Here is a 23,520-nt window from a genome sequence, read left to right on the forward strand (position 1 = left end):
CTAGGTAAGTTTTGAAATAAATATTTAGCCTTGATTCAAAAATCCTTTTCCCAGGATACTGACTTTCTAGCCTCATAATGCCTTAACTGTTTTGGGTTTTAACTGCAGGTAAGTTTTAGAAAGCTATTATATTGTATTTTGCCATTGTGCTTTCTCTTTCAGTTGTCAGCTGGCCTGGGTAACTGCCCAGCAAATAGACAGACTTCACAAGCAACATCAACTCCAGCCATGAATGACTGTAACACAGCTGGCAAGCCTTTATTTGAGTGTGATGAATCTGTACCAATAGGCAATGAGGTATTTCATGCCTGATATGCAGTGACTTAAAAAGGGTCTAGAAAGAAGTTACAGGTTGCCTAGACACATTTTAAGTAGCTGGCCTGGGGAGTGGAGTAGTAGCTATTTTAACAAAGCATGTATAACTTCTTTATTTTGTTTCTAGAAAGAAGGAAATACTGACTTGAACTGGCAGGATAGTCTCCCTCAAATACAGCAATTGTTACTAAATATTAATGTGAAAGTTGAATTAATTTTGAAGTTTTACCATGAACATTGAATATCGTATACTGTAGACAGGTCATCCTTTGAGAAAATGATGAAAGTATTTGTTGAAACCTAATTTATCTCTGCATCTTTCTTCACCTTTTCCCCTGAAATTGTCTTTAATATTGACCTGGATATTACTTATTCTTTCCTGAAATTATGCTAGCATTATATTCTAATTCTTCCATTTTACTGCAAGCAGTTATGGTCTGAGATGAGAAGACATGAGATTTTAAGAGAAGAATTGCGACAGAGAAGAAAGCAGCTTGAAGCTTTAATGGCTGAAGATCAGAGAAGGAGAGAGCTTGCAGAAACAGTATCTGCTGTTGCTGCATCTCTTAAAAGTGAAGGGTCAGAAGCTCAGTGTACTCCACAGCAGAGCAGGACTGAAAAGTAAGAGCACAAGTTATTCTGTATTCATCAATGGGTGCTTCCGTTGTTTAGTAGGATGTCAGTGTTGGGGGCAGTTTCCTGTGTTCATCTGACCACTGAATGTGATGGTTTAACAGTGCAGGAAATTAATTTCTTGACTTGTGAAGTGACTGTTACTTAGCAACTTGCCAGTTTTATGGGTTTTCCCAGCATATTTAGTCTCTTCTATTCTACCAGTGGGGAAAAGAATCACCTAAGAAGAAGAAAATGCATGGAAAATGCCAAAAGATCAGAGTATTTTTTTTTTCATCTTTGCCCATTTTATAGCATAGTAAAGTAATACATTTCCAAAACAGGCAGTAATTTCATTTATCTGTCCCAGTATTAGAAGCAGAATGCAAGTTTGCGTTGGTGAGAATCACAGAATCAACTGGGTTTTAAAAGACCTTGAAGCCTATGACCTGACACCATCTTGCCAATGAGACCATGGCACTGAGTGCCACAGTCAGTCTTTCCTTAAATGCCTCCAGGGACAATGATTCAACCACCTCCCTGGACAGCCCATTCCAATGCCCAGTCAATCACTAATGTCCAGCCTAAACCCTCCCTAACTCAGCTTAAGATTGTCCTCATGTCCTGTCGCTGATTGTCTTGGAGATGAGGCTGACCCCTCACCTGGCTACACCCTCCTATCAGGCAGTTGTAGAAAGGTCTCCCCTAAAACTCCTCCAGGCTCCCGCAGCTCCCTCAGCCACTTCTTATAGGACTTGTGATCCAAACTCTTCACCAGCCTTGTTGCCCTTCTCTGGATATGCTCCAGCATCTCAACGTCCTTCCTAAATTGAGGGGCCCAGAATTGGACACAGCACTCAAGGCGCAGACTAACCTGTGCCAAGTACAGGGGAAGAATGACTTCCCTGATCTTGCTGGCCACGCTATTCCTTGTATAGGCAAGGTTGCTAATGGCCTTCTTGACAATATGGGTACACTACAGAGTGGTTTACTTCTTTTTGGTGCAGCTTGATTAATTGCAGATAGACTTGCAATTGTCAACAGATTGTTTTAATAATTCGTCATAAAATTGAAAAAAAAATACTCTTTTTCTGAACACCACTTTTCTCTCTGACCCTGCAATTTTCACTAGGACAATGGCTACCTGGGGAGGTTCTACCCAATGTGCCCTAGAGGAAGAAAATGGAGATGAAGACTGTTATCTCTCTGATGGAGTTGGCCAGGCAGAAGAAGAGGAAGAAGATGCATCAAGTTTGAATTACAGTTTCTCTGTTTATCCCAATAACAACATACCAGAAAATGCCTATTTTGTTAAAGGAAACAAAGATAGGTTAGTAGCATTATTTGTTGGTCTGATGCTTGTCTGAGTGTATTTGGAATAGGGTGGAAGAAGCATTTAATTAGCTACAATTTCATTAACATCCTCAAAGCAAAGGAAAACATCTTTCTGCTTGTTAGGGGGCTGTGTGTAGTGGCAGTTTCTTGTCTAAATCTTTGTAGCTGCAATGCATATAACTGACTTGGTGATTTCTTTTGTTTTCAGTCTTACTAAAAATCTGCCGTTGAGCTCTCCAGTTGTACGGCAGTGGCTCCTGATATTCCCATTTATTTTTAACCAGCTTAAAAGATAACCAGTCTGTATGAAATTTTTGCTGTGATCAGTCTCTTCAAAAATAGTAGTTCAGAACGTTAAATTAATTCTGAAATTTTTCCTTCTAAATTGCTAGCTTCTGTAGTTGTGAAAACTATTTCTTAATTATTGTGAATAATTTTAACTCTTGTTTACCTGATTGACTTCCTTCATAACATTTGTGTGATTAAATGAAAATGCCATGTTAAAAATAATGTATGTATCTGCAGTTATTTTTTCTGGCTTGGATACCAACATGATTTTAGCAGACAGTGGGCTAATCAGGGGCTGGACCTGTCAATGTATTATGTTGGTGGCTTCTATTTTCATTGAGAACATGTTAGCAGTAATGGAAAATACTAAAAACAAGACCCACATACATGCTTAGCCATTCTTTTTTTGACAGTCATACCTAGGTGGGGGGCTCCTGTTTACCATTTGTTTAGGATTATGTTGGACTGACAAAACGGCATGTGTGATTAGCTGGCCTGTGCCATGTGAATTTTTGATGTACAACTTAAACATAATATGAATAATGGAAGTATCATTAGTTGTTTGAATGATCTGATTTTGTCCTCATTCTTCAAATTTTCCCAACTCAGGTGGAAAAACTGCCGTCCCCTTTCAGCAGATGGAAATTATCGTCCAGTGTCTAAGGCCAGGCAACAGCAAAACATAACTATGCGGCGTCAGGAGAATTTTCGGTGGATGTCTGAGCTTTCCTATGTAGAAGAAAAGGAACAATGGCAAGAGCAGATCAATCAGTTGAAGAAACAGCATGAATTTAGTGTCAGCATTTGTCAAACTTTGATGCAGGATCAGCAGGTACATATGAAGAATGGTTATTTGCTGTTCTTATTTGCCTTTTATTCTCTTTCTAACTCTTTCTACCAATAGAATCTGTGTTTTGTGATTTGGTCACTGTTACATATTTTCTTTCCACAGACCCTCTCTTGCCTTCTACAGACTTTGCTCACAGGCCCCTACAGCATGATGCCAAATAATGTTGCATCTTCACAAATAAATCTTATTATGCATCAGTTAAACCAGTGTTACACTCAACTGAATTGGCAGCAGAATAATGTCCAAAGGTTTGTTCACTGTATTAGTGTTTAACTGTGGAATTTTAAATGCTTCAGTAACAGGAACATGGTTATGGGAATAAAAGATTACAGATAATGGTTAAATATGAGACTCTTGAACTTCTAAATTGATTATGAGCTTTTGAAATTGTGTGCAGCATTTCTGGTTGTCTTTTTTTCCCCCACCACCACTTTAACACCTTTAAAAGTACTTTCCTAGTAATCTTCATTGAAGAGAGCCAAAAGTTGGCAAAAATCTGTTGCAGTAGTTATTTTCTAATACGGTTTTGTGTCTGTAGTCTTCGCCAGACTACCTGGCAAGATTATGGATTCTAATGGAAATATACAGCAAAAAAGCTTTTTGTCCTTTCTTAGTGTTTTCAGTTACAATTTGTGCTTCTTACTTTCCATTTGGATGATGGAATGTAAGATTCCGTGATCCAAATTATCTTTTTTTGAAAAAAGATGTAATAGTCATTTTAATTAATTGCATGAAAATTGAAGCTCTTCATGTCTGTTTTGTATTTGGTAAGTGATATATAGGTGCTGTCCTCTTACACAGTTTTTAAAATTAATTTTAACCTCAGTTCTGGAAATACTTTGTATATTTGATTGTTTCTATTCAAGTTTTCAGCTTGCTTATTTCTTTAGTATGTAGTCAGTTTTTTTTATTCTTACAAGGATGTTTTAAACATGTGTATGCATGACCCCTAGTACAGAGCAGTTGATTTAAAACCAACTCAGGATTAAATATAAGTAATTTTTGTCTTGAGATTTTTTTATAAGCTAAATAGAGCACTTCTTTACATATATTACATAGTGTAGGAGAAATAATATGAAGCTCAAATTACTTCAGTATAAATGTACAGTTTTCCCATAATATTCTTTTTTTTCTCAAAGTTGGTTTTTCTTTATTTTCAAGGTTGAAACAAATGTTAAGTGATCTTATGCAGCAGCAAGAACAACAGTGTCAAGAGAAACCATCAAGAAAGGAGAGAGGCAGTAGTGCACCTCCACCTCCATCTCCTGTTTTCTGTCCATTCAACTACCCTCCACAACCTGTGAACCTCTTTAGTGTTCCAGGATTTACTAATTATTCTTCCTTTGCTCCAGGTGAGTATTACTACACGTGTGAGAAGTAACACGAATTTAAAAAATTTACATTTTCTCATTTAATTGAAATTGTTATATGAACTTGATGAAACTCAGCCACTTTTCCTTTATATTGAAATGGTCTTAAGTGGAAGTTTACTGTTTATTGCTGAATAGGTTTATATTTGTACTTCAGCATGAAGAGCAAGATTCTCTCAGTATGAAGTTAGTTATACTTGAAAGTACTCACTCCATGTAAGGTTTCAAATGTTCTTCATCCAGCATACAAAAAGCAGTGTTTGAAGCTTTTACATACCTTCAGCAATTCATGTTCTAAGTGAACCATGTAATTGGAAGGTGGCACTTGGTAATTATTTCAGTTTTTCTTAGAACTTCAAACTCTCTGAACAACTGTTTGTTATAAATGCCTGTATATGAGGCATGTTAACCAATTTTTGTTCCCATCAGAGTTATACAGTAACTGTTGACTTGGATACAGTATTCCCTATCTCTTTCTCTAATCTACTTTGCTGTTCAATTTGGAGAAAAAGAGCGTAGGTATTTTACTGTATAATTCAAGGTAAACAAACCTGTCTTAATATATTTCAGTGTTATTAGGAAATAGGCATAGATCTAGATTAGAACTTTCAAACTGCGGAGTCTGCTTTCCGTTTGAGTACATTTTTTTACATTACATGGAACCTGCCCAAAAGAACAGTTATATTCAGTTTGCCACTTCCATAAAGATTCTGATGTTAAAATTGAAGTACTATGAATCTATGTCTTCTTTGGCTCTATAAGTACCTGAACCATTGGAATTTTCTTGTCAATTTGATGGTGGTTGAAGTATTGATAAGGTCTTCAGGCAGACAGAATTCTGCCTTTTTTTTGAAACTGTGGTTATTTTTACTTTCACTCTTAAGAGCTCTTTACTGGAGTTTGTTTTTTGAAGGACCTTGATCTCCACTGATGGGATTGTAGTATCCAGTAGTGTTCAAAACCTGCACTAAAGATAAATTCTGATTGTTTACAGTGCTTTCAGGATGAAAACAGTTCTTGCTTACTTCCCCACTTTTTTGCTTCATAATTTCGTGCTGCCACACAGTATGTCTTGAATTTGAATTTTACTACACAAATAAATGAGGTAGTATCTTCTGACTCTCTTGCTTACTTTGTAGGTATTAACTGTAATCCAGTGTTCCCATGTGGTTTTGGAGATTTTGCACATAATGTTTCTCCACGCAGCAGTGAGCAGCAGGAGCAACAACATCCTCTAGATCCTAATACTGCTGGGAAAACTGAGTATATGGCATTCCCCAAACCCTTTGAAAGCAATTCCTCTAACGGAGGAGAAAAACAAAGGTATTGAATGTCAAAGTGTAGCTCTCCTTTAATAATTTCTCTTCCCTTTTCTGGGGCTTGTGGGAATTCATCATTAAGGGAATTTATTGTCATACAATTACTATATGAGCTTTACTTTTATAACTTCTAGTTTATTTTTTTTTTCATTTTTTTCAGTAGTGTTCTGCTTTTCTATATATTAATGTATCATTTCATGAAAATTTTAAAATCACATGCAGTCTTGGTGTGGTTTTCTAATGCTTTCTGTAAGTGGAGTAAGATTTTGTGGGATTGTTTAGAAACTGAGTTGTTTGAATAACTAGAGGATGTAATTTCAGTGAATGCTTATTTTTTTGTGCTCCTGTAGATCGTACTGAATGTTGCTTTAAGAAATGTTTTGACCTGTGGTACTATTTGAGCACAACAGTAGCTGCATAAATATATTCATGTTGAAACCAGCAATAGATAGATGGGAAGTTCCATTTACCATTTGGGAGGGTTCTCCAAAATTCTTTATTTTTCAATATTCATTTGATGTCTGAGTAACAAGATAATTTGCATTATGGATAAACTGTTTGCCTGGTAATACATGATGTTTCTATCTGAGAGATTAGGTTATGGTATATTGAGATGGGTCTGTGGGTCTTTTCTTTTTCTGACAGAAGGAATCATAGACAACCTGAAGAGGAAATGGAAAAAAGATCAACTTGGCTTGATGATAGCCAAGAAATGAAGAAAGATGATCAGTCTCAGCTGAATGCAGGTTTTGCAGTTTCAGTACAAAACATTGCTTCTAGTCATAAAAATCAGTGTGATGTGAACCGGAGAAGAGAGTTTGATGAAGAGTCTTTGGAGAGCTTCAGTAGCATGCCTGATCCAATAGACCCAACTACTGTGACAAAGACATTTAGATCTAGAAAAGCATCAGCGCAAGCAAGCCTGGCATCAAAAGATAAAACGCCCAAATCCAAGAATAAGAGGAAGAGTTCTTCTCAGCTAAAAGGCAGAATTAAAAATACTGGTAGGTTGTAATCTTAGATACTGTAGCAAACGTGGCTTGGATTATAATCATTACACTCCAGAGAATTTACTCTCCATAAGTGGTACCTATAATAATGAAAATAAGTTATTGAAATGACTTAATTTTATATAATACAACTGTATAAGATTTTTTAGGATTTCAGTAAATAGAAAATAAATAACTGATTGAGAGTATCTTGGATGCAGATATGTGCAGATTTAAAATAACAAGGAGATTCTTCTTCATTGTCTTCATATTCAAACTGGATTATTTGCTGGAAAATATGGTTCATTAAAATTCTGCTAAGAGAGGGACAGTACTACTTAGTATAATAGTCCTGTTGTGGTTGCTGAGGATTTAGTATTACTGTATGGCTTCACTATACAGAGGAAGATTTTAGTATAGGAAACATCATTAGTATTTTGCAACTTTAAGAGTGCCCTTGAACAAATTTTCTAAAGTAATAAAACATTTTGTAAGCTGTTTCTTTATTTCTTTCTTTTCATTTCCTCCCATTAGGTTATGAAAGTGCAAGTGCCTCTAGTGTGTGTGAACCCAGCAAGAACAATAAAAGCAGACACTCTGATGATGTGGTTCATGCAAAGGTGTTCAGCAAAAGGAATCAGGAACAATTGGAAAAAATAATTAAATACAGTAGATCTACAGAAATGTCTTCAGGTACTCTTTTCTAAATGTCTAATTATTTTGTCAACATATATGAGTAAGGGACCTTAGTTCCTTGTGTGTTATTTAAATGCAGTGTGTTTTGACAGGAAGACCGGACTGTATATTTAGCATGTGCATTCTACATTTTAATTTCTAAGAATGCTGTAACTGTAAATGTGTAAAAAGTTGGATATTAATTGGTTTTGGGTGCTTTCTGTATATTAAATACTTGATTAAAGCAATTTAGAAACCTGTTACTGTACAACAAGCAAAAATGTAGCCAATCTCACCCATTTGTTGGCGATTTTATGGAAAGTAACCATAAAACTAATGAAACTTTGCTTAATGTTTAAACTACATTCTGTACTGCATACATGTCTTCTTCCTATTCATGCTTAAATGAGCTCCATCAAATATCATTCAAATTCAGTCCTTTAACATCACATAAACCGTTACATTTTTGCCATCTGCACTGCTTTTCTTGTATCTTGATCATAAAAATTCTCTCTCCTGTGCCTTTTTTGGTTCTGCCAATATTTTTGTTTCATTTAGGAGATGCAGAAATTTTGGTTGTTGTAGCACAGTATAAAGCTTTGCCAGTGTAGCTGTGTCCACACTAAGAGCTGTTTATTAGTGTACGTAATAAACTTCCCTGGTCAAGTTCTCATTCTCACAATAAGCAGCTCTGATGTGGTTTGGATGACTAAGCAGTCTTCCTCCTGCTGTTTTGTATAGACCCTGTCTTTATTTCTGGTGCGCATTTTTGTGTTTATCACTGTCTATCCCCACTTTCCTACAGCGCATGCTAGGAGAATTCTGCAGCAGTCTAACAGAAATGCATGCATTGAAGCGCCAGGTAATGCATTCACTGCTTAGCTTCAACAATATGCTTTTTTTTTTTTTTTTTTTTGGTCCTGTAACTCACTGTTTAGCAGATGTTCAAGATTAGTGCTATTGCAGCACCTTCTCTATAACCAAGACAAGAGAAGTAACCTTGCATGAAAGTGCAGCGTTACAAACTGCTTTGAATTACAGTTGTGGAGAATGTGGTTACCATGTTCTTGATTAGTAACAATTACAAATAGAAAATATGGAGGTAGATAATATATAAAAAAATTCATTTGAGTAGGCATTTTTAGTATGTTTAAAAGCTGCTATTACATATTAATAATGGAGGAGGGAAACAATTTGTGGTAACTTTTCAAAGGTTGAAAATGATTGCCTGTGCTTAAAAACTTGCAGATAATCAAATTGCACAGTAATGTTTGCTGTATTGCTAATAACTTCATTAACTTGAATACTAACAATTACACATCTGTTAAACTGAGTTTTCCAAATTTAACTACGTTTCCATTCAGCACTTCCCAAATAATGTATGTAATAATTGGATTGTTGTGATGCAAGGATAATTCTTAATTTTCAAATTAATGGGAGATTTATTAGGCAACACATTGTCTTACATGTAATAGGGTTTAAGGGTAGGAGGTTTTTTATGAACTTGGGAGTGATACTAGACATGTATAAGGATGTAGCATTTATGTTGGGAAAGAATGGCTTTCTTGAGTTCAGTCTAAAGCTTTCTTAATGCTGCTTGTGTTGCAGAAGTGCGGACTTGCTTGTATTATATAAACCTGAGACCTTTCACTATCTTTCTTGAAATGTCTTAAAACTCCATTTTCAGTGTTTAATACCTCTTCTGAAAGCATCATTGTGCTGTGTGCAATATTTTCTTTTATAAACAATACTTTCAAAAGGTATTGTTCAAAAGTGTAAGAAAAATTATTTTTACAATTGCTCTATATTTATATATTGAACATTGCATAAGGTATAATTTAAGAATGTTTGCCCTTCAGGAAATTAATAAGCTTTATGAAAGCAGCTATATTAGTGAATCTGCGATGATTGGGACATAATTTGTATACACATAACTTGCATGCCTGATAGCCTGCTAAATGGATGCCTGTCAAGGACTTAACAAGTTCCTTTATTTTTTCCTGCAGAAACTGGTAGTGATCTTTCTATGTTTGAAGCTTTGCGAGACACAATTTATTCTGAAGTGGCAACTCTTATTTCTCAAAATGAGTCTCGTCCCCACTTTCTTATTGAACTTTTCCATGAGCTTCAGCTGCTAAATACAGATTATCTGAGGCAAAGGGCTCTATATGCTTTACAGGTACGCACAGAATTTTTGATTTTGTGTATGAATCAAGCAAACCTTAGATCTTTTTTTACAGCATAGATTATCTTTTCCAGGATATAGTGACCAGACATTTATGTGAGAAAAATGAAAAAGGAAAGTGTGCAAAATCACTGAATTCTACAACATGGGTGGCATCAAATTCTGAACTCACTCCTAGTGAAAGCCTTGCCTCTACAGATGATGTAAGTTTTCAAATTCAGAAGCTACTGGCAGATTTTCTTGTATTTCAGTTGGCACACATGTATGCTAGTCTACTGAAATATACTAGGGATTGAATTTTGTTACAATTAGTATCAACTTACACAGACTTTTCTAAACAACTAGTGGCAAGAGAATCAATGCAAACGTGATAAAATATGGTAGGATTCTCAGTACTGCAAATGAATGTGTCAGGGGTGAATGAAACGTGGAGAGGGATGTAAATTGGAAACTGATACATTCAGAAAGAGCCAGAATCCTCTTCTGAGTAAGGTCAGTGCAAGTACTGCTCACATGATTCTCCAAAATTTTTTGCTTTTTTGTATTTAGAAATCACTTTACACCTCTGTACAGTTTCCTACATGTTTTGTACTTGAAGTATTTGAAGTAAGCATGGTAGATTAACCTGATGAATTTATTACCTGAAAGTAGGGTTGTTCCCCAGTCAGGCAGTCTGATGACAAACCCTGATACCACAAGTCACTGAAAAGAATTGTGGGCTTGTTCACACATCTGTGAGAGTATGGTGTGTTCCTTCTTTGTATTCACTTGTCTGGTATTTTAAGGAAACTTTTGGCAAGAACTTTTCTACAGAAGCATGTCAAGATTGTGAACAACCTGATGCAGACAATGGCAGTATTATGTCTACTTCTTCAAATTTTGAACCCTTTGCTACTGATGACCTTGGTGAGAATGATGTGACTTAGTGTTTTAAGTGTTCCTTCCTCCCTCCCTCTCTCCCTAAATGCCTGCAATTGTCTGCATTTTAGTACACTGCTATTTGATTTTTTAGTGTGTAATTACATGTTTTGTAAGACAAAACATAATTAAATCAGCTAATTGTGAAATACTGAGTTTATTAAAGTGTATAATAAAATATTACAACTAGTTATATGTAGATTTCAACACTTGGAGCCTTAAAGTCATTTTAGTCATTGTTTATTTGTCTATCAACTGAAAAATTTTTATTTAGATTAAAAAGTGTTTTTATTCTAAATATAGGCAACACAGTGATTCACTTAGATAAAGCTTTGTCTTGGATGAGGGCATATGAGCGTATGAAAGTTGAAGCTGAAAGTACCCTTGACTCTGAGGGCTGCTCTAGTAATTTTCAGGGTGCTTCTACTGCTAAATTAGAAGGTATGCACATATACATATATTTTGCTTAGTTTTAGAAAATAATTATAGTAACTATCAAGCTAAATGACTTTCATCTTTATTCATATTAAAAACATAGCAAAGTTTGAAAGGATATTTACATACTTAAGGAAATAAGATTTATTTTTTTTAAATAAGTTTTTGAAAGTGGTATTTCTTAAGTGGTAATGTGTAATGTATTAAATGTACTGCTTTTTTTTTTTTTTTTTTTTTTTACTAAAACAAGGTCCAGGTACTGGTGAGTGTCAGTCTGGGCCACAGTCAGGTGATGTTTCTTCAGTTCCATGTCCTCGTATAGATACTCAGCAGCTTGACCGGCAGATTAAAGCAATTATGAAAGAGGTCATTCCTTTTCTGAAGGTAAGGGGTCTTGATAATATGGTGTGAATTAGAAGAGTAAGAAAAGCACTTGTATAATAGCACAGAAGAACATTATTTAAAATCTAAAACTTGCCTCTTAGAAACAGCTGCCAATAAATGTGTTCAGTTGCAGACTCTGCTGAAAATGAAGAAAGAATTAGATGTTCCACAGACAGATTCTGTGTAATTTTTAATAGGAGAAATAAATGGTGAGGTTTCTAGAGTTCATAGGGCAGGTGGACTTGACATCAAAAAGAATAGAGGTTGCTTGCTTTGGAGATGACAAAATAAAATATAGGAATGTTTGAGAATGTACTGAAATATTTTGGGGTCTTGCAGACAGAACTGAAATCACTAATTAAAACTGTTACATGTACAGTAATAGGGTATGTTTGAAAAATACCTCTGAGTAGTTGATTTTTAGCATTATTTTCTCCTGTTTCCAAGTATCTTTAAAGTTATTGAGAGCTTTTTAACTTCTGTGACTACAAAGAAGAAATGTTCTTCTTTAAAGAAGGAGAAATAGTCATAGTTCTCCTTTGCAAGGTTCTCTGTAAGGAGCAGAGAAAATTGAGTTGCTTAAAGCATCTCCCTGTTCCCTTTTATAGTATGCACAGTGTATAAGCCTAGGTTTGTCTAATAAGATATTTGGTGATACTAAGTTTAAAAACTGTATATTGTTGACATGCCAGAGTCAGAGTGCCTGAAGACTTGTTTTTTATTTGCAATTTTAAGGCTGCATATAACAGTAGATATCTTAATATACACTTTAATACACTTGTGTACACAGCCACAATATATGAAGCTTCTTAGCTTGGCCAAACATTATAAGATGCCAAGTATTCATCTACTGGAAAACTGAGATAAATCTTAGTGTGTTGTGACCAAGCAGTCATTCATGAAGTATGGTGTTTATGAGATTGATTAGGACTTTTTTGTGGTGTGCTGTTCCTACAGTGGAAAGGTGGTTTTTTTATAAATTAATTTCTGTATTTGGGTTGATGGCTAGTTTTTCTTCTGAAGTGGTAACAAAGCTTGTTCTGTGATACTTATGTAGGAACACATGGATGAAGTCTGTTCTTCTCAATTACTGACATCAGTAAGACGTATGGTCTTGACTCTTACGCAACAAAATGATGAAAGTAAAGAATTTGTGAAGTTCTTTCATAAGCAGCTTGGCAGTATACTTCAGGTTAGTAGTTTTTTTCAGTTCTGTTTTGCAGCACTCAAGTTGGCTAATGAGCCAACTCTCTGAAGTTGTATTTTACACCTTGAATAGCATAGCTGCCATTCCCTCACCTTTGATACAGTGATGAGGTATTGCCTTTGTTCCTAAACAAATGATTTATTGTACACAGAACATCTTTTCTGTCACAGCCAGGTAGTGAGAGATTTATGTCTGGCCTGTGGCTGTGTTCAGGGAGAGCTTCTGGTGATGCTTTTCATGGACATCTTGTGTAAATTCCTGAAAATCTGTAGTTTACACTTTTTCATTCTTTTATTTCTACAAGCATGGAGTTTAAATCATGAGCTTATGAAGTTCTGTGTCATGTGACTAGAGATTCCATGTAAAATCTGTTTAAGACACTAAAACTTCTTTTAAAAAAATATGAGCTAATATATACATAACTAATTTCAAGTTATTAGAAATACAAAAAATACTTAGTCTTTAAAGCTTGAAAGCTTATTTCAGAAACTGAAGAATTATTTCTCTTCCCAGGATTTACTGGCGAAATTTGCTGGTAGAAAATTAAAAGATTGTGGGGAGGATCTTCTTGTGGAGATCTCTGAAGTGTTATTCAATGAATTAGCCTTTTTTAAACTCATGCAAGACTTGGACAACAACAGTATTTCTGTAAAGCAGAGATGTAAACGAAAAATAGAAACCACGGAAGTAATGCAGTCTTATGCTAAAGAGGTTTGTTTTATTTTTGAAAAATGCAGCTTTTCTGAGATTGCTAAATATGTGTATTTTCTAGACTAGTTTGATTACCTTATTTTATATCTTATATATGTTTGTTTATGTGTTTTACTAGTTGCTGTGTAATCACAGTATTGCTTGTGTAGGAGTGTGAATTGGTTTTCCTCAGGGCAAGACCTATGTTACAGATGAGTATCTGTTACAGATATCTAATTGTACAGACTTTGTTTATAATTCACAGGAAATGTTCTTATGGTTTTATGTGAACATAGGAAGGAATTAGCAAGTATTGAAATAGTTTTAACACCTGAAGCCTTTGAGTAGTTTCACCCCAGTAGGCAGCTGAGCCTCTTACAGTCACTCAGTCCCCTCTGTGGGATGGGGAGACAATCAGAAGGGTAAAACGGGGAACGCTCGTGGGTTGAGATAAAGACGCTTGAATTGGTAAAGCAAAAGCCATACATGCAAGCAGAGCAAAACAAGGAATTCATTCACCACTTCCCATAGGCAGGCAGGTGTTCAGCCACCTCTAGGAGAGCAGGGCTCCATCACATGTAATGGTGACTTGGGAAGTCAAACACCATCACTTTGGATCTCTCCCCCTCCCTCACTCTTTGCCCAGCTTTATATACTGAGCATGATGCTGTGTGGTGTGGAACATCCCTTGGGTTTATGAGGATCATCTTCCCCTGGCTAGTCTTCTTCCAAGTGCTATGCACTCTGACCTCTTGCTTTTGGGGTGGGGTGAGGAGCAGAGAAGGTCTTGACTCTGCGGAATGCTGTTTGGCAGTAATGAAAATATCCCTGTGCTGTCAACCCTGTGTTCAACACAAATCGAAAAGAGAGCCTCATACTATCTACTGTGAGGAAGTTTAACTCTATCCCAGTGTATTGGTTTTGCATGGCCCCACTACACCCAGCTAAGTATTTTGACATATTGCAGGTCCCAGTTCATTATCTCTTTAGGATGCCTGCTGGTTTCCTTGCAGTAGCTTAGTTAGGCATCATCTTGAAAAAATTAGAATAAATCCTCTGAAGTTGTCATGTAGTTGGTTTGTTGGCATATGCAGAAAAAATCAGTTTCTGGACTTGGTGTGTAAAATAGATATAAAGTTTTCAGAAATATTTGAGACTGTAGGACATATTCTTGCTCTAAAAAGCAAGCTTTGGCTAAGTTTCATACCATTTACATTATTAATTTTAGTATTGCTTTTATTGGGAGCATAGCTGCATTTTTTTAAGTTATATGATCTGTTTACAAAACAAATAAACCAGATCATATTAATGTATTTATGATTTCAGTGCCCTTTCAGCTTTCTTCTAGAAACACAAATACCAAAGCAAACCCTTAATTCATTTTTAAATGTCAGCAGAAGATATTTTTTGAACCTGTTATAAAGTCCTACAAGTATTTTCAGGTGTACCACCAGCTAGACTTCAAGATAATCAATTTAGATATATCAATAGCATGGCTGGTATGAGGGAGACTGTGGAGTGCCTTGTAAAGAGGCCAAAGGAACACTCTAAATCCAGAAAGATTTAGACATGACTTCCTGTTTATCTGAAGTTGCCCATTGGCAACTCAGAGCAGGTATAAACTCAATCTCATAGCAGGTATAAACCAACTCTTTATGTAACTTTGTTAACTGAAAGACAGAATTAGGGTTAAGGTCAATGTTTGCCTCATTGCTGTGGCAGAGGTTCAGATTCAACAAAGCCAGAGATGAGCCAGAAGTGGTAGGTCCTGGTTGCTTTGTACAGATCTGCACAATTATCTATATATGGTCTTCTCACAGCCCTCAACTCTGCAATCCTGATGCAGACATAGTTGATCTTGCTTGATTTTCTGGCTCTCTTGAGTCCAGTAAAGTAACTGCTGAACACACAGCTCTTTGTCTTGATCATTGTTAGAATCATAAAGTAGTTTGAGTTGGAAAGGACCTTAAAGATCATCTAGTTTCAACCCCCCTGTCATGATGTGTCTAATTCTATGTGCTAGATACGATTCAACCACAGACTGTAGGATTAGCCCAATATAAGTGTAATTGTTTAAATAAGAAGGGTTAGCACAGATTTTTTTTAATACTTTACAACTCTGAAATTTTGAAGACATCTGTGTGTACAAAAGTCCCTCTGGTTTCCTGCTGCTTTAAGATAGCAATTCTTAGTAAGATTAGAATTTCAGCCTGGCTCTCATGAAGCAATAGTTTGATTCAATATTTCCAAGTTATTTCAGTTTCAAATTGAAGACAGTTTGTGTTTCTTCTAGGCAAAAAAAGGTCTCCAGGTGGATGTTTGTTCTTCTGTTGAAGATGTCGATGAGGACAAAGTATGTGTATGCCTTTAACTGTCTTTATTCCTCAGATAATTTCATAGGTCACTTAGTCTTACTGTTGTCTGCTATAGGAATCAAGTATCAGTAAGCAGCCCGTTTTCCAGTCTTCAGAAATTTATTAATCTCTTTTCTGTTCTTTTCAGTGATTTATTTTATCAAAGTTACAAAGTAGATTATAATTTGTGTTTCTAAGGACAGCTTAACTATTTATAGCAGTTAACATTTTCTTTTTTAATGGTATGGAATAAGTTGATTTATTTTCCATCTTTGGGAGGAGGTAGATGTTCTGAATTGGGACACGTGGTATTTGAGGTCTCAAGAGTCCAAGCCTGCCTGTGCTCTGAGTATGAAGTGTTAGTGCTCAGAATTTGTCCCTTTTCTTTCCAAGTTTCTTTTGAAAACTACTGATATAATTGGGGAAATGTGTTGTGTATGAAGTTTTAAGGGATCTGCTGGAATGTTCAGCTTTCTCCAGCCAAGGGAATGATACAGGTATATATACCAAGCAAAATGTTGAATGCTATCCTAAATGGGTATCAGGTGTAGGAGTAAGCATGTGTGGGAGTGGAGCCAGTGCTCTCTTCTAGGACTTCTAGAGCTTCTGTCTGCTCCAAAGCTTTTACTGCTTTGGAAGTAAAAGTAGGAAGTTGTACATCACTTGTTACAGTTGCTGTAGTGTAGAAAAGTCCTTTCAAGATTTGGAGCCAAACTCAGGGCTTTACTTTGAGGTTCATATAGGAATGCAAAATTTTCTCATTCAGCATGTTTAGCAAATTATTCAGCAGGGAGACTGCTGAGGAGATACTGTTAAAGAAATGAGAAGCTGCAGTTAGAAGTATTTTTACTCCTCATTTAGGAGGAGCAGGGAAGTTGCTGGAACATAATAATGCAGATGTGTCTGTCTTCTTGAAAATGACAAATCTAATGTAAAGGTTTTTTTAAGCTAGCATGCTGATCAATGTCAACTATCAATTATTTTCATGTCAATCATAAAAAAAATATTTTATGTCAATCAATTATTTTCAGATAATTACATACTCAGTTTTTATGAGGTCCTTGAAAGCTGTGTCTGAAGAGTGCACGATCTCTTACAGGAAGTTCTGATGCTCTGTTTTAGGAGTATTCTGCTGTATTCATTCAAGGCTGTAAGGACTACTTAAACAGATTTTTTAGTAGATACTTTTTAGCTTCTGAAAAACAACTCCTTTATGCAGAAACCTTAGTGTAGTCTTTAGATAAACATGAAAATGCACAGTATTCCATGTTTTCCTAGGACAAGGATGAGACTGAAACTGCTAAACAAGTACCGGACTCAGAAGTATGTGCCTGTAACGGAGTGCCTGAAAGTATTAGATCTGATGCATCTGATCAAGAGGAAGATGAGGAAAGTGAAAGCGGTCCAGTGGCAATAAGTAAGGAACTTCTGTATATTTCAGTTTCCCCACTGTAGTTTTGACCAGCTAATCTTAAACAGGATCTGCATGAAGTAGTGCTGTGTAACACCTTCTCTTGCAGATTTTATAGTCAGTCCTTGTCAGTGAAAGTTTTGCAGTACTATGTTTCCTAGTGTTACATCAAGGGTTAAATATTTCAATTAGAGGAAGTAATTTCTTTTCATAATCAGTAGATCTGTAAAAATATATTAGAAACAAATTCATTAGGTTATATATCCTGTCTCAGCTTAACTTCAAGTTTCTCAGCCTTTAACCTGAATGATGTGAAAGCTGTGCAAATTTTATGCAGTTTTTCATTTAAATAATGTGGCTTTTTAAAATGTGCTTTTACTTTAAAGGTGCAGTTATTTATTTATTTATTTATTTATTTATTGTCCTGTTTTTTTTGTATTACACCAACTACTTCTGGCTTGGATTCCTTTACCATTTACATTCTTTGCACCAACTTGTTTAATAAGTTTGACATTTCACACCAGCATGGGTGTTTGTTCATAATACAGCTGATGTAAAACATACAGATCTTTGAAAGTTGACTCATTACTGTATCTTAATCTTAAAGAATGTTTTGAAGTAGGGGGTATCATTGCATTAAATTCCCCAACAGGATTTGGCAATTCAAAGGTGATTTTACATTGATTTGCCTTTAGGTTTATCAAAAGCAGAAACTCAAGCTCTGACTAACTATGGCAGTGGAGAAGATGAGAATGAAGATGAAGAAATAGAATTTGAGGAAGGACCTGTTGATGTGCAAACATCACTACAAGCCAGCAGTGAAACAACTGAAAATGAACAGGTATAGTAAAAATGGTAAAAACAGAACAATATATGATGCCAGTAGGTGCTACATGCAACATGTGGCATTCCTCACCTGAGTTTATTACAGCTCATGCCAAAGTGAATGGATGGACAGAGACAAAACTAATGTTTACATCTGCTATGAGAGAGGAAAAATTGTTAAGCTGCAAGTGAGAAGTTAAATTTTCAAAAGAGCATAATTTTAAACCTTTATGTAGTTCTTTCTCTGTGTTTGCTGAGATCAAGTTCTAATTGGGAGTAATTCACTCTTGTGTTCTAGCATGTTTTTTGTTTGTCTTTCCTCCCTTTTGTGATAATTATTTCTGGAACAATGGTGAAATGTTATTGGGTATGATTGTCATTTCACTGTTAGTTAAAATTTTAATATATGTGACCTGGTTTTGGAGAACTGTCTGTTCTTTACATACTAAATAAGATTGACAATCTATTGAAACTTTGGTTTGCTCAACGGGTATTAACATTAGACAAGGATGTAACTGGAACTTTTTACTTTAAAGGCTAAAACAGTAGATCTTTTAAGTGGAACCAAAGAGTTTACCAGGGAACTACTGCAGTAAAAAGAAAATGTTCAGATAAAACATGCCTGTCAGTGTTAATGGTTTTGTAAACTGTTGCTGACTAGCTGGCAAATAGTAGTAGAAGTAGACAGCAAGTCTTTACTTCAAACTAGTGAAAAGACAAATTCGTGGAGCAAGTGTACAGTGTATTTCTAGTTAGTAAATTAGCCAATAAGCTATGAAGCTGATCAGTAAAATTTTGTTCTAATTCATTTTTACCTTTCCCAATAGACTTCAAACCAAGAATTGAGTAAGGCAAAAAACAGTGAGATTTTGTCATCAGAACAAGAGCCTGTTAATGTTAAAGGTAAGCCCTTTATGCAGTAACTGAGAGACTAACACTTCATATGAATTTGCATATGGGGACAATTGTCTTGGACAGTGCCTGTGATACATGTAACTAAGAAATAGATGATCAAATTTACTGGACTGTCTTTTTCATGGAACTGTATCAGTTCCCTGGATGTATCTCTGTTGATATTGACACAGTAAACCTTTTAAAGAGGAAACATAGAATAATCTTAGGTAGATGTGGTTTTGATGCTTGACATGAGCAAGAATTTTATCTGCTTGTTGCAGCTCTTGGCACACAACTGTATCAGAATTAATATGTGTTAGAGTATTTTGTGTTTAGATTTGTCTTGTCCTTGGTTTTTTCTGCTACTACCATTTTACTAGTCATTGAAATTCATATTTTAAGGTTTTTTTTTCTGTGAGTAATGTTGTAACTGAAAAAGAGCAAAGAAATTATTTTCCATCAAAAGAAGAGAACATTACTGGGTTTATGAATGTTATTTCTAGTGTAACTGTTATTACCACCTTCCCTGTGGTTTTCTGTTGCAAACACTAGTTTTGTTCTTGGTGTATTTTTGTAGACTAAAAATCAATATAAGAGTGGCAAAATATTAAGGTATTTACTGTTCTCTATTATATCTCCTCATAACTAGAATGAATATTTTATAGTAGGCCACTTGGTTCTGCAAGTTGTTTTTTGTGGGTTTTTTAAAAACTTTTTTTCAGTCAGAAATAAAGTCACATACTCTCATGGGATAAATTGCTTATACTTAAGTGTGTAAGGGTACAAATAACTGATATTTTACTTCAATCAGCTTTTTGTTGTCTAAGCGATTATAGTTCACTTTCACTGTTCATTTGTAACTTTGGATCATAATATTTAAAAGAATAATAATAATTTTTGTATGTCCAGAATATTATACTATCTCTTCCTAGTTAAATTGTAATTCTGTGGTTTTAGGTGAACAAGATGTGGCTGCAACTGTGCATCATTACCTCAGTGTTATGGAGAATACACCAGCTTTAATAGTCAATACCCCAGAATCCTTTATAACAGCCACTGTGAAAACTGAAGGATTAAGCTCATCTTTGGCAGTGAATGAAACTCAAACACCGGATACCACGTGTGCAGAAAACAAATCTGCTGCAAGTTCTGAAAGCTCCATGGCTGGCAGCCCTGATACGGAGTCACCTGTGCTAGTGAACGAATACGTGTGTATATTTCAGTTAAGATCTGTCCAACAGAAATTATAAGCTTTTTTCTGTTTCAGTATTGTTTCTGGTTTGCAGTCTTGTTTCCATCTGCAAATTTGATATGCACATTGTTTTTTGGGTTTTTTGGGGTTTTTTTGGGTTTTTTTTTTGTTTTGTTTTGTTTTTTTGGGGGGGGGTTGGGTTTTTTGTTGGGTTTTTTTTTGTTGTTGTTGTTTTTTGTTTTTTACTGTACTTTAATAGTTTTGGAGTGAAAAGAAAACAAAATGGCATTTCTTAAATACCACAATTTTTATTAACAGGAACCTGGTTCTGGAAATGTAAGTCAAAAATCTGATGAAGACGACTTTGTGAAAGTTGAAGACTTGCCCCTCAAACTTGCTGTGTATTCAGAGGTATTTTGCTATTATTTGTGGGATTGTTGTTTAGAAGTGCATACCATAAATGTCTGTGTTAACCCAGACAGCAGTAAGAATAAACCAGAATTTTCAGATTTGCTTTTTCTGTTACAAAGGCAGATATAATGAAAAAGATGGAAACAGAGGCCCAAACCAAGAGTTTGTCTGATGAATTACTGGATGGAGGTGGAGCTCAAGACCAAGAATTAGTAGGAGATGCCCAAACATTGAAAGAACCTGGTAATTTTTGTCTACATTCTGCACACATATTGGGAAAACACTCTGGAATACTAGAATTTAAATATTGCTGATTGAAGTAAGCAGTTACTGTAGTGCAGTGAAAATATTGGGTTTTGTTATCTTGCATTTGAAAGTGTTGTATTGATATGAAGCGATTTTATCTTGCTGTCCATCTCACTTCTATATACTTTTTTAGATTCTGTGGCTGATAAAGTCATAAAAATTAACATATTTAAAGTGCTTGTCACAACATAATGGTTTTGAAACTTACTCAAATGGAGTGGTATTTTTGTTTCTTGTTTCACAATCTTGGGTTTAATAATACTGTAAATTATAATTGCTCTTATCTGATTTAATAACACTTAGTATAATTTCCTGATGGACTGCTCAGTGCTTTTGTGATAAAAACATTCAAGAGACTTTTCAGAATAGTAAAGTATCTCCTCAGGGAGAAATAAATTATTTTTCATGTGAAGTATACCATGCGGTAGAAAAAAGTTCCAGTGTGTATGATAGCCGTAAAATTTTTCACTTTCATCAAATAATTTTTATGCAGATACAAAAAATTATTGATAATGCAGGTCAGAGAAAATGGTTTTTGTGGGCTTTTTAAAAACTTTTTTCAGTCAGAAATCAAGTCGCATACTATCATGGGATAAATTGCTTATACTTAAGTGTGTAAGGGTACAAATAACTGATGTTTTACTTCAACATTTTGAAGTAAACTGGGTTTTTTCAATAATATAATGAGAGAATTACAGTATTAAAGACTCCTGTTTTATTGTTAGACTTGTAATTCTCCAGTGGAGTGTACAGTAATGGCATATATAAAGGGCATGAACTGGGTATTCTGATAGTAGCAGTTTTCTGCTAGTGTGCCTCCTTCCAATTTCTCAAATAGTATAAGCTGATGAACCTGCTTTTTATTTAATGCATTTGCAGTGGCAGCACAGATTTTTTCAGAACAAAGTGTGAGGAAAGGTGCATCTTTCCTTCCATTTCTGTCACTGCCTGTTCAGCATTCTGCTTGTCCCAGCTCTGCCAGCACAAGCCTGTTGTGCCCATTTGGTGGATAACTGATGCCCAGGACTGCTGTGGGAACAGTCTGACCAAGAGTGCCATGCAACACCAAAGTTGTAGCTAGCTCTAAGCCATTCTTAATCTCTGTTTGGGGGGGATGTCTGTAGCTGTTCAAGTAAGCCATGGCTCAGAGTGCTTGTGAGGATGAAATAGCAATTGCAATATGGTCATGAGCTGTTTGATACCTTGTAGATATTAAACAATGGTTTTATTCTTATTTTACAGAAACTTTTGGAGCTCAAAATGCGTAAGAATTACCCGAAGATGTCTGCATTTATAAACGCTATGTCTACAAATGCATATGGAAGATCAGCACTAATTTCCCAGAATTCTGGAAGTGTATAAAAATGTAAAATTTTTAACACACTGCCTCTTAGGATAGGTATGTGATCTTCTGCCTGTGGCAGTTTAAACAGCTGGAACTGAATTCCTGAATCCACTTCTATTCAGTTTTGCTGCACAGTTCTTTTTCTGTCTTAATTTTTATTTTTTATTGTGACTTGTTTGGTAATTTTAAAACTGTTCAAAATGGTAGTTTTAAATAAAGTTTGGACTTGTCTGTAAGTTTTCTCTTTTGAAAAATTTTCTTTGGCTTACAAACTGGTATGCTGAGTTTGTTGCCAGAAGTTAATTGACTTGTTGGCATGCTTGTAGCAGTTTGCTCTTCTCTTACAAGAAACACTGCTAATTTTCCTGGGACAAGAAATTCTCCAAGTTTCTTGCATCTTCTCAAAATACAAGGTATAGACACAGTACATACTTACGTGATGTCTTTATAGCCTAGAGCATAGCTTGTCTGTAACAAAAAAGTTCCTGTTAATGGCCTGTGGAATTCCTTTCTATCCGCACATTTATCTGAGGTGAAGTTGAATACCCCAGGTTTGTAGTTAACTGCAGAAACCAGCTGTATTTTTTGCATTTGCTGAATCCTTTTGATGTTCACAGGATTAAACCTGTCTGAAAATGTTAATATCTTTTCATAGCTGACACCTAAAACTGCTGCAATTGAAGGTCTGGAGAATCTGTTCTAAAGTGTTTGACTTTAATTGTAGTTTCCTAAATTTCATTACAGAGTTAATGTTTTTAAAAAGCAGTTGAAGTCAGCACCTCCTGGAGTCTCACGATAAAGGTAGAATTAGAATTACAGAAAAGTGGATTGAAAACTTTTTTCAGTTTTTCAGATCAGAGTTGCTAAAACACTAAGTTATAAAACTGAGCTAGAAGGAGCTTATTCAGCAGATCTGCTGCATTATAAAGATCCTGTTTACCTTAAACACAAGGCTTTTCTGAAAGTAGTTAAAAAGCACTAGTTATCTTTAATTCAGGATTGTGTTGCTTTTGAGTTTAGTATGATAATATGGCTATATACTGTGGGAGACAGTATAGTGATGGTGAAGCCTAAATATGCTTGAAGTTTAAATAAAATGAGATTGTAATTCTTCTGTGATTTTTTTTTCTAGTTTGTTTGGAGTGTCTCTAGGTTTTGTAAATGAATTTTGAATTGGCAGATTATGGTCACACGCCTCCCATGTCCAAGG

General features: G+C 35.4%; 1 protein-coding gene across 25 annotated transcripts in view; it reads left to right on the forward strand.

The window, feature by feature from the left end:
• Positions 1 to 23,422, forward strand: part of PCM1 (pericentriolar material 1) — a 41,674-nt gene extending 18,252 nt beyond the window's left edge. For 10 of the 25 annotated variants that reach the window (XM_053940152.1, XM_053940151.1, XM_053940165.1 and 7 more), the window contains 25 exons: positions 163 to 297; positions 743 to 936; positions 2,060 to 2,257; positions 3,160 to 3,382; positions 3,503 to 3,648; positions 4,562 to 4,752; positions 5,910 to 6,093; positions 6,735 to 7,093; positions 7,613 to 7,771; positions 8,559 to 8,615; positions 9,760 to 9,932; positions 10,013 to 10,141; positions 10,724 to 10,844; positions 11,160 to 11,297; positions 11,542 to 11,675; positions 12,733 to 12,867; positions 13,396 to 13,593; positions 15,866 to 15,925; positions 17,205 to 17,343; positions 18,033 to 18,178; positions 18,990 to 19,065; positions 20,014 to 20,264; positions 20,567 to 20,659; positions 20,779 to 20,902; positions 22,208 to 23,422. In XM_053940152.1, the coding sequence (XP_053796127.1) occupies positions 163 to 297; positions 743 to 936; positions 2,060 to 2,257; positions 3,160 to 3,382; positions 3,503 to 3,648; positions 4,562 to 4,752; positions 5,910 to 6,093; positions 6,735 to 7,093; positions 7,613 to 7,771; positions 8,559 to 8,615; positions 9,760 to 9,932; positions 10,013 to 10,141; positions 10,724 to 10,844; positions 11,160 to 11,297; positions 11,542 to 11,675; positions 12,733 to 12,867; positions 13,396 to 13,593; positions 15,866 to 15,925; positions 17,205 to 17,343; positions 18,033 to 18,178; positions 18,990 to 19,065; positions 20,014 to 20,264; positions 20,567 to 20,659; positions 20,779 to 20,902; positions 22,208 to 22,233 (3,789 nt within the window). In that variant the 3' untranslated portion in view covers positions 22,234 to 23,422. The remainder of the gene's footprint in view (positions 1 to 162; positions 298 to 742; positions 937 to 2,059; positions 2,258 to 3,159; positions 3,383 to 3,502; positions 3,649 to 4,561; positions 4,753 to 5,909; positions 6,094 to 6,734; positions 7,094 to 7,612; positions 7,772 to 8,558; positions 8,616 to 9,759; positions 9,933 to 10,012; positions 10,142 to 10,723; positions 10,845 to 11,159; positions 11,298 to 11,541; positions 11,676 to 12,732; positions 12,868 to 13,395; positions 13,594 to 15,865; positions 15,926 to 17,204; positions 17,344 to 18,032; positions 18,179 to 18,989; positions 19,066 to 20,013; positions 20,265 to 20,566; positions 20,660 to 20,778; positions 20,903 to 22,207) is intronic. The other 15 variants (XM_053940161.1, XM_053940172.1, XM_053940173.1 and 12 more) reach the window with 11 other exon arrangements.
• Positions 23,423 to 23,520: the final 98 nt, after the last annotated feature.

This window comes from Vidua chalybeata, chromosome 4 (assembly GCF_026979565.1).
Source record: "Vidua chalybeata isolate OUT-0048 chromosome 4, bVidCha1 merged haplotype, whole genome shotgun sequence".
Taxonomy (NCBI): domain Eukaryota; kingdom Metazoa; phylum Chordata; class Aves; order Passeriformes; family Viduidae; genus Vidua; species Vidua chalybeata.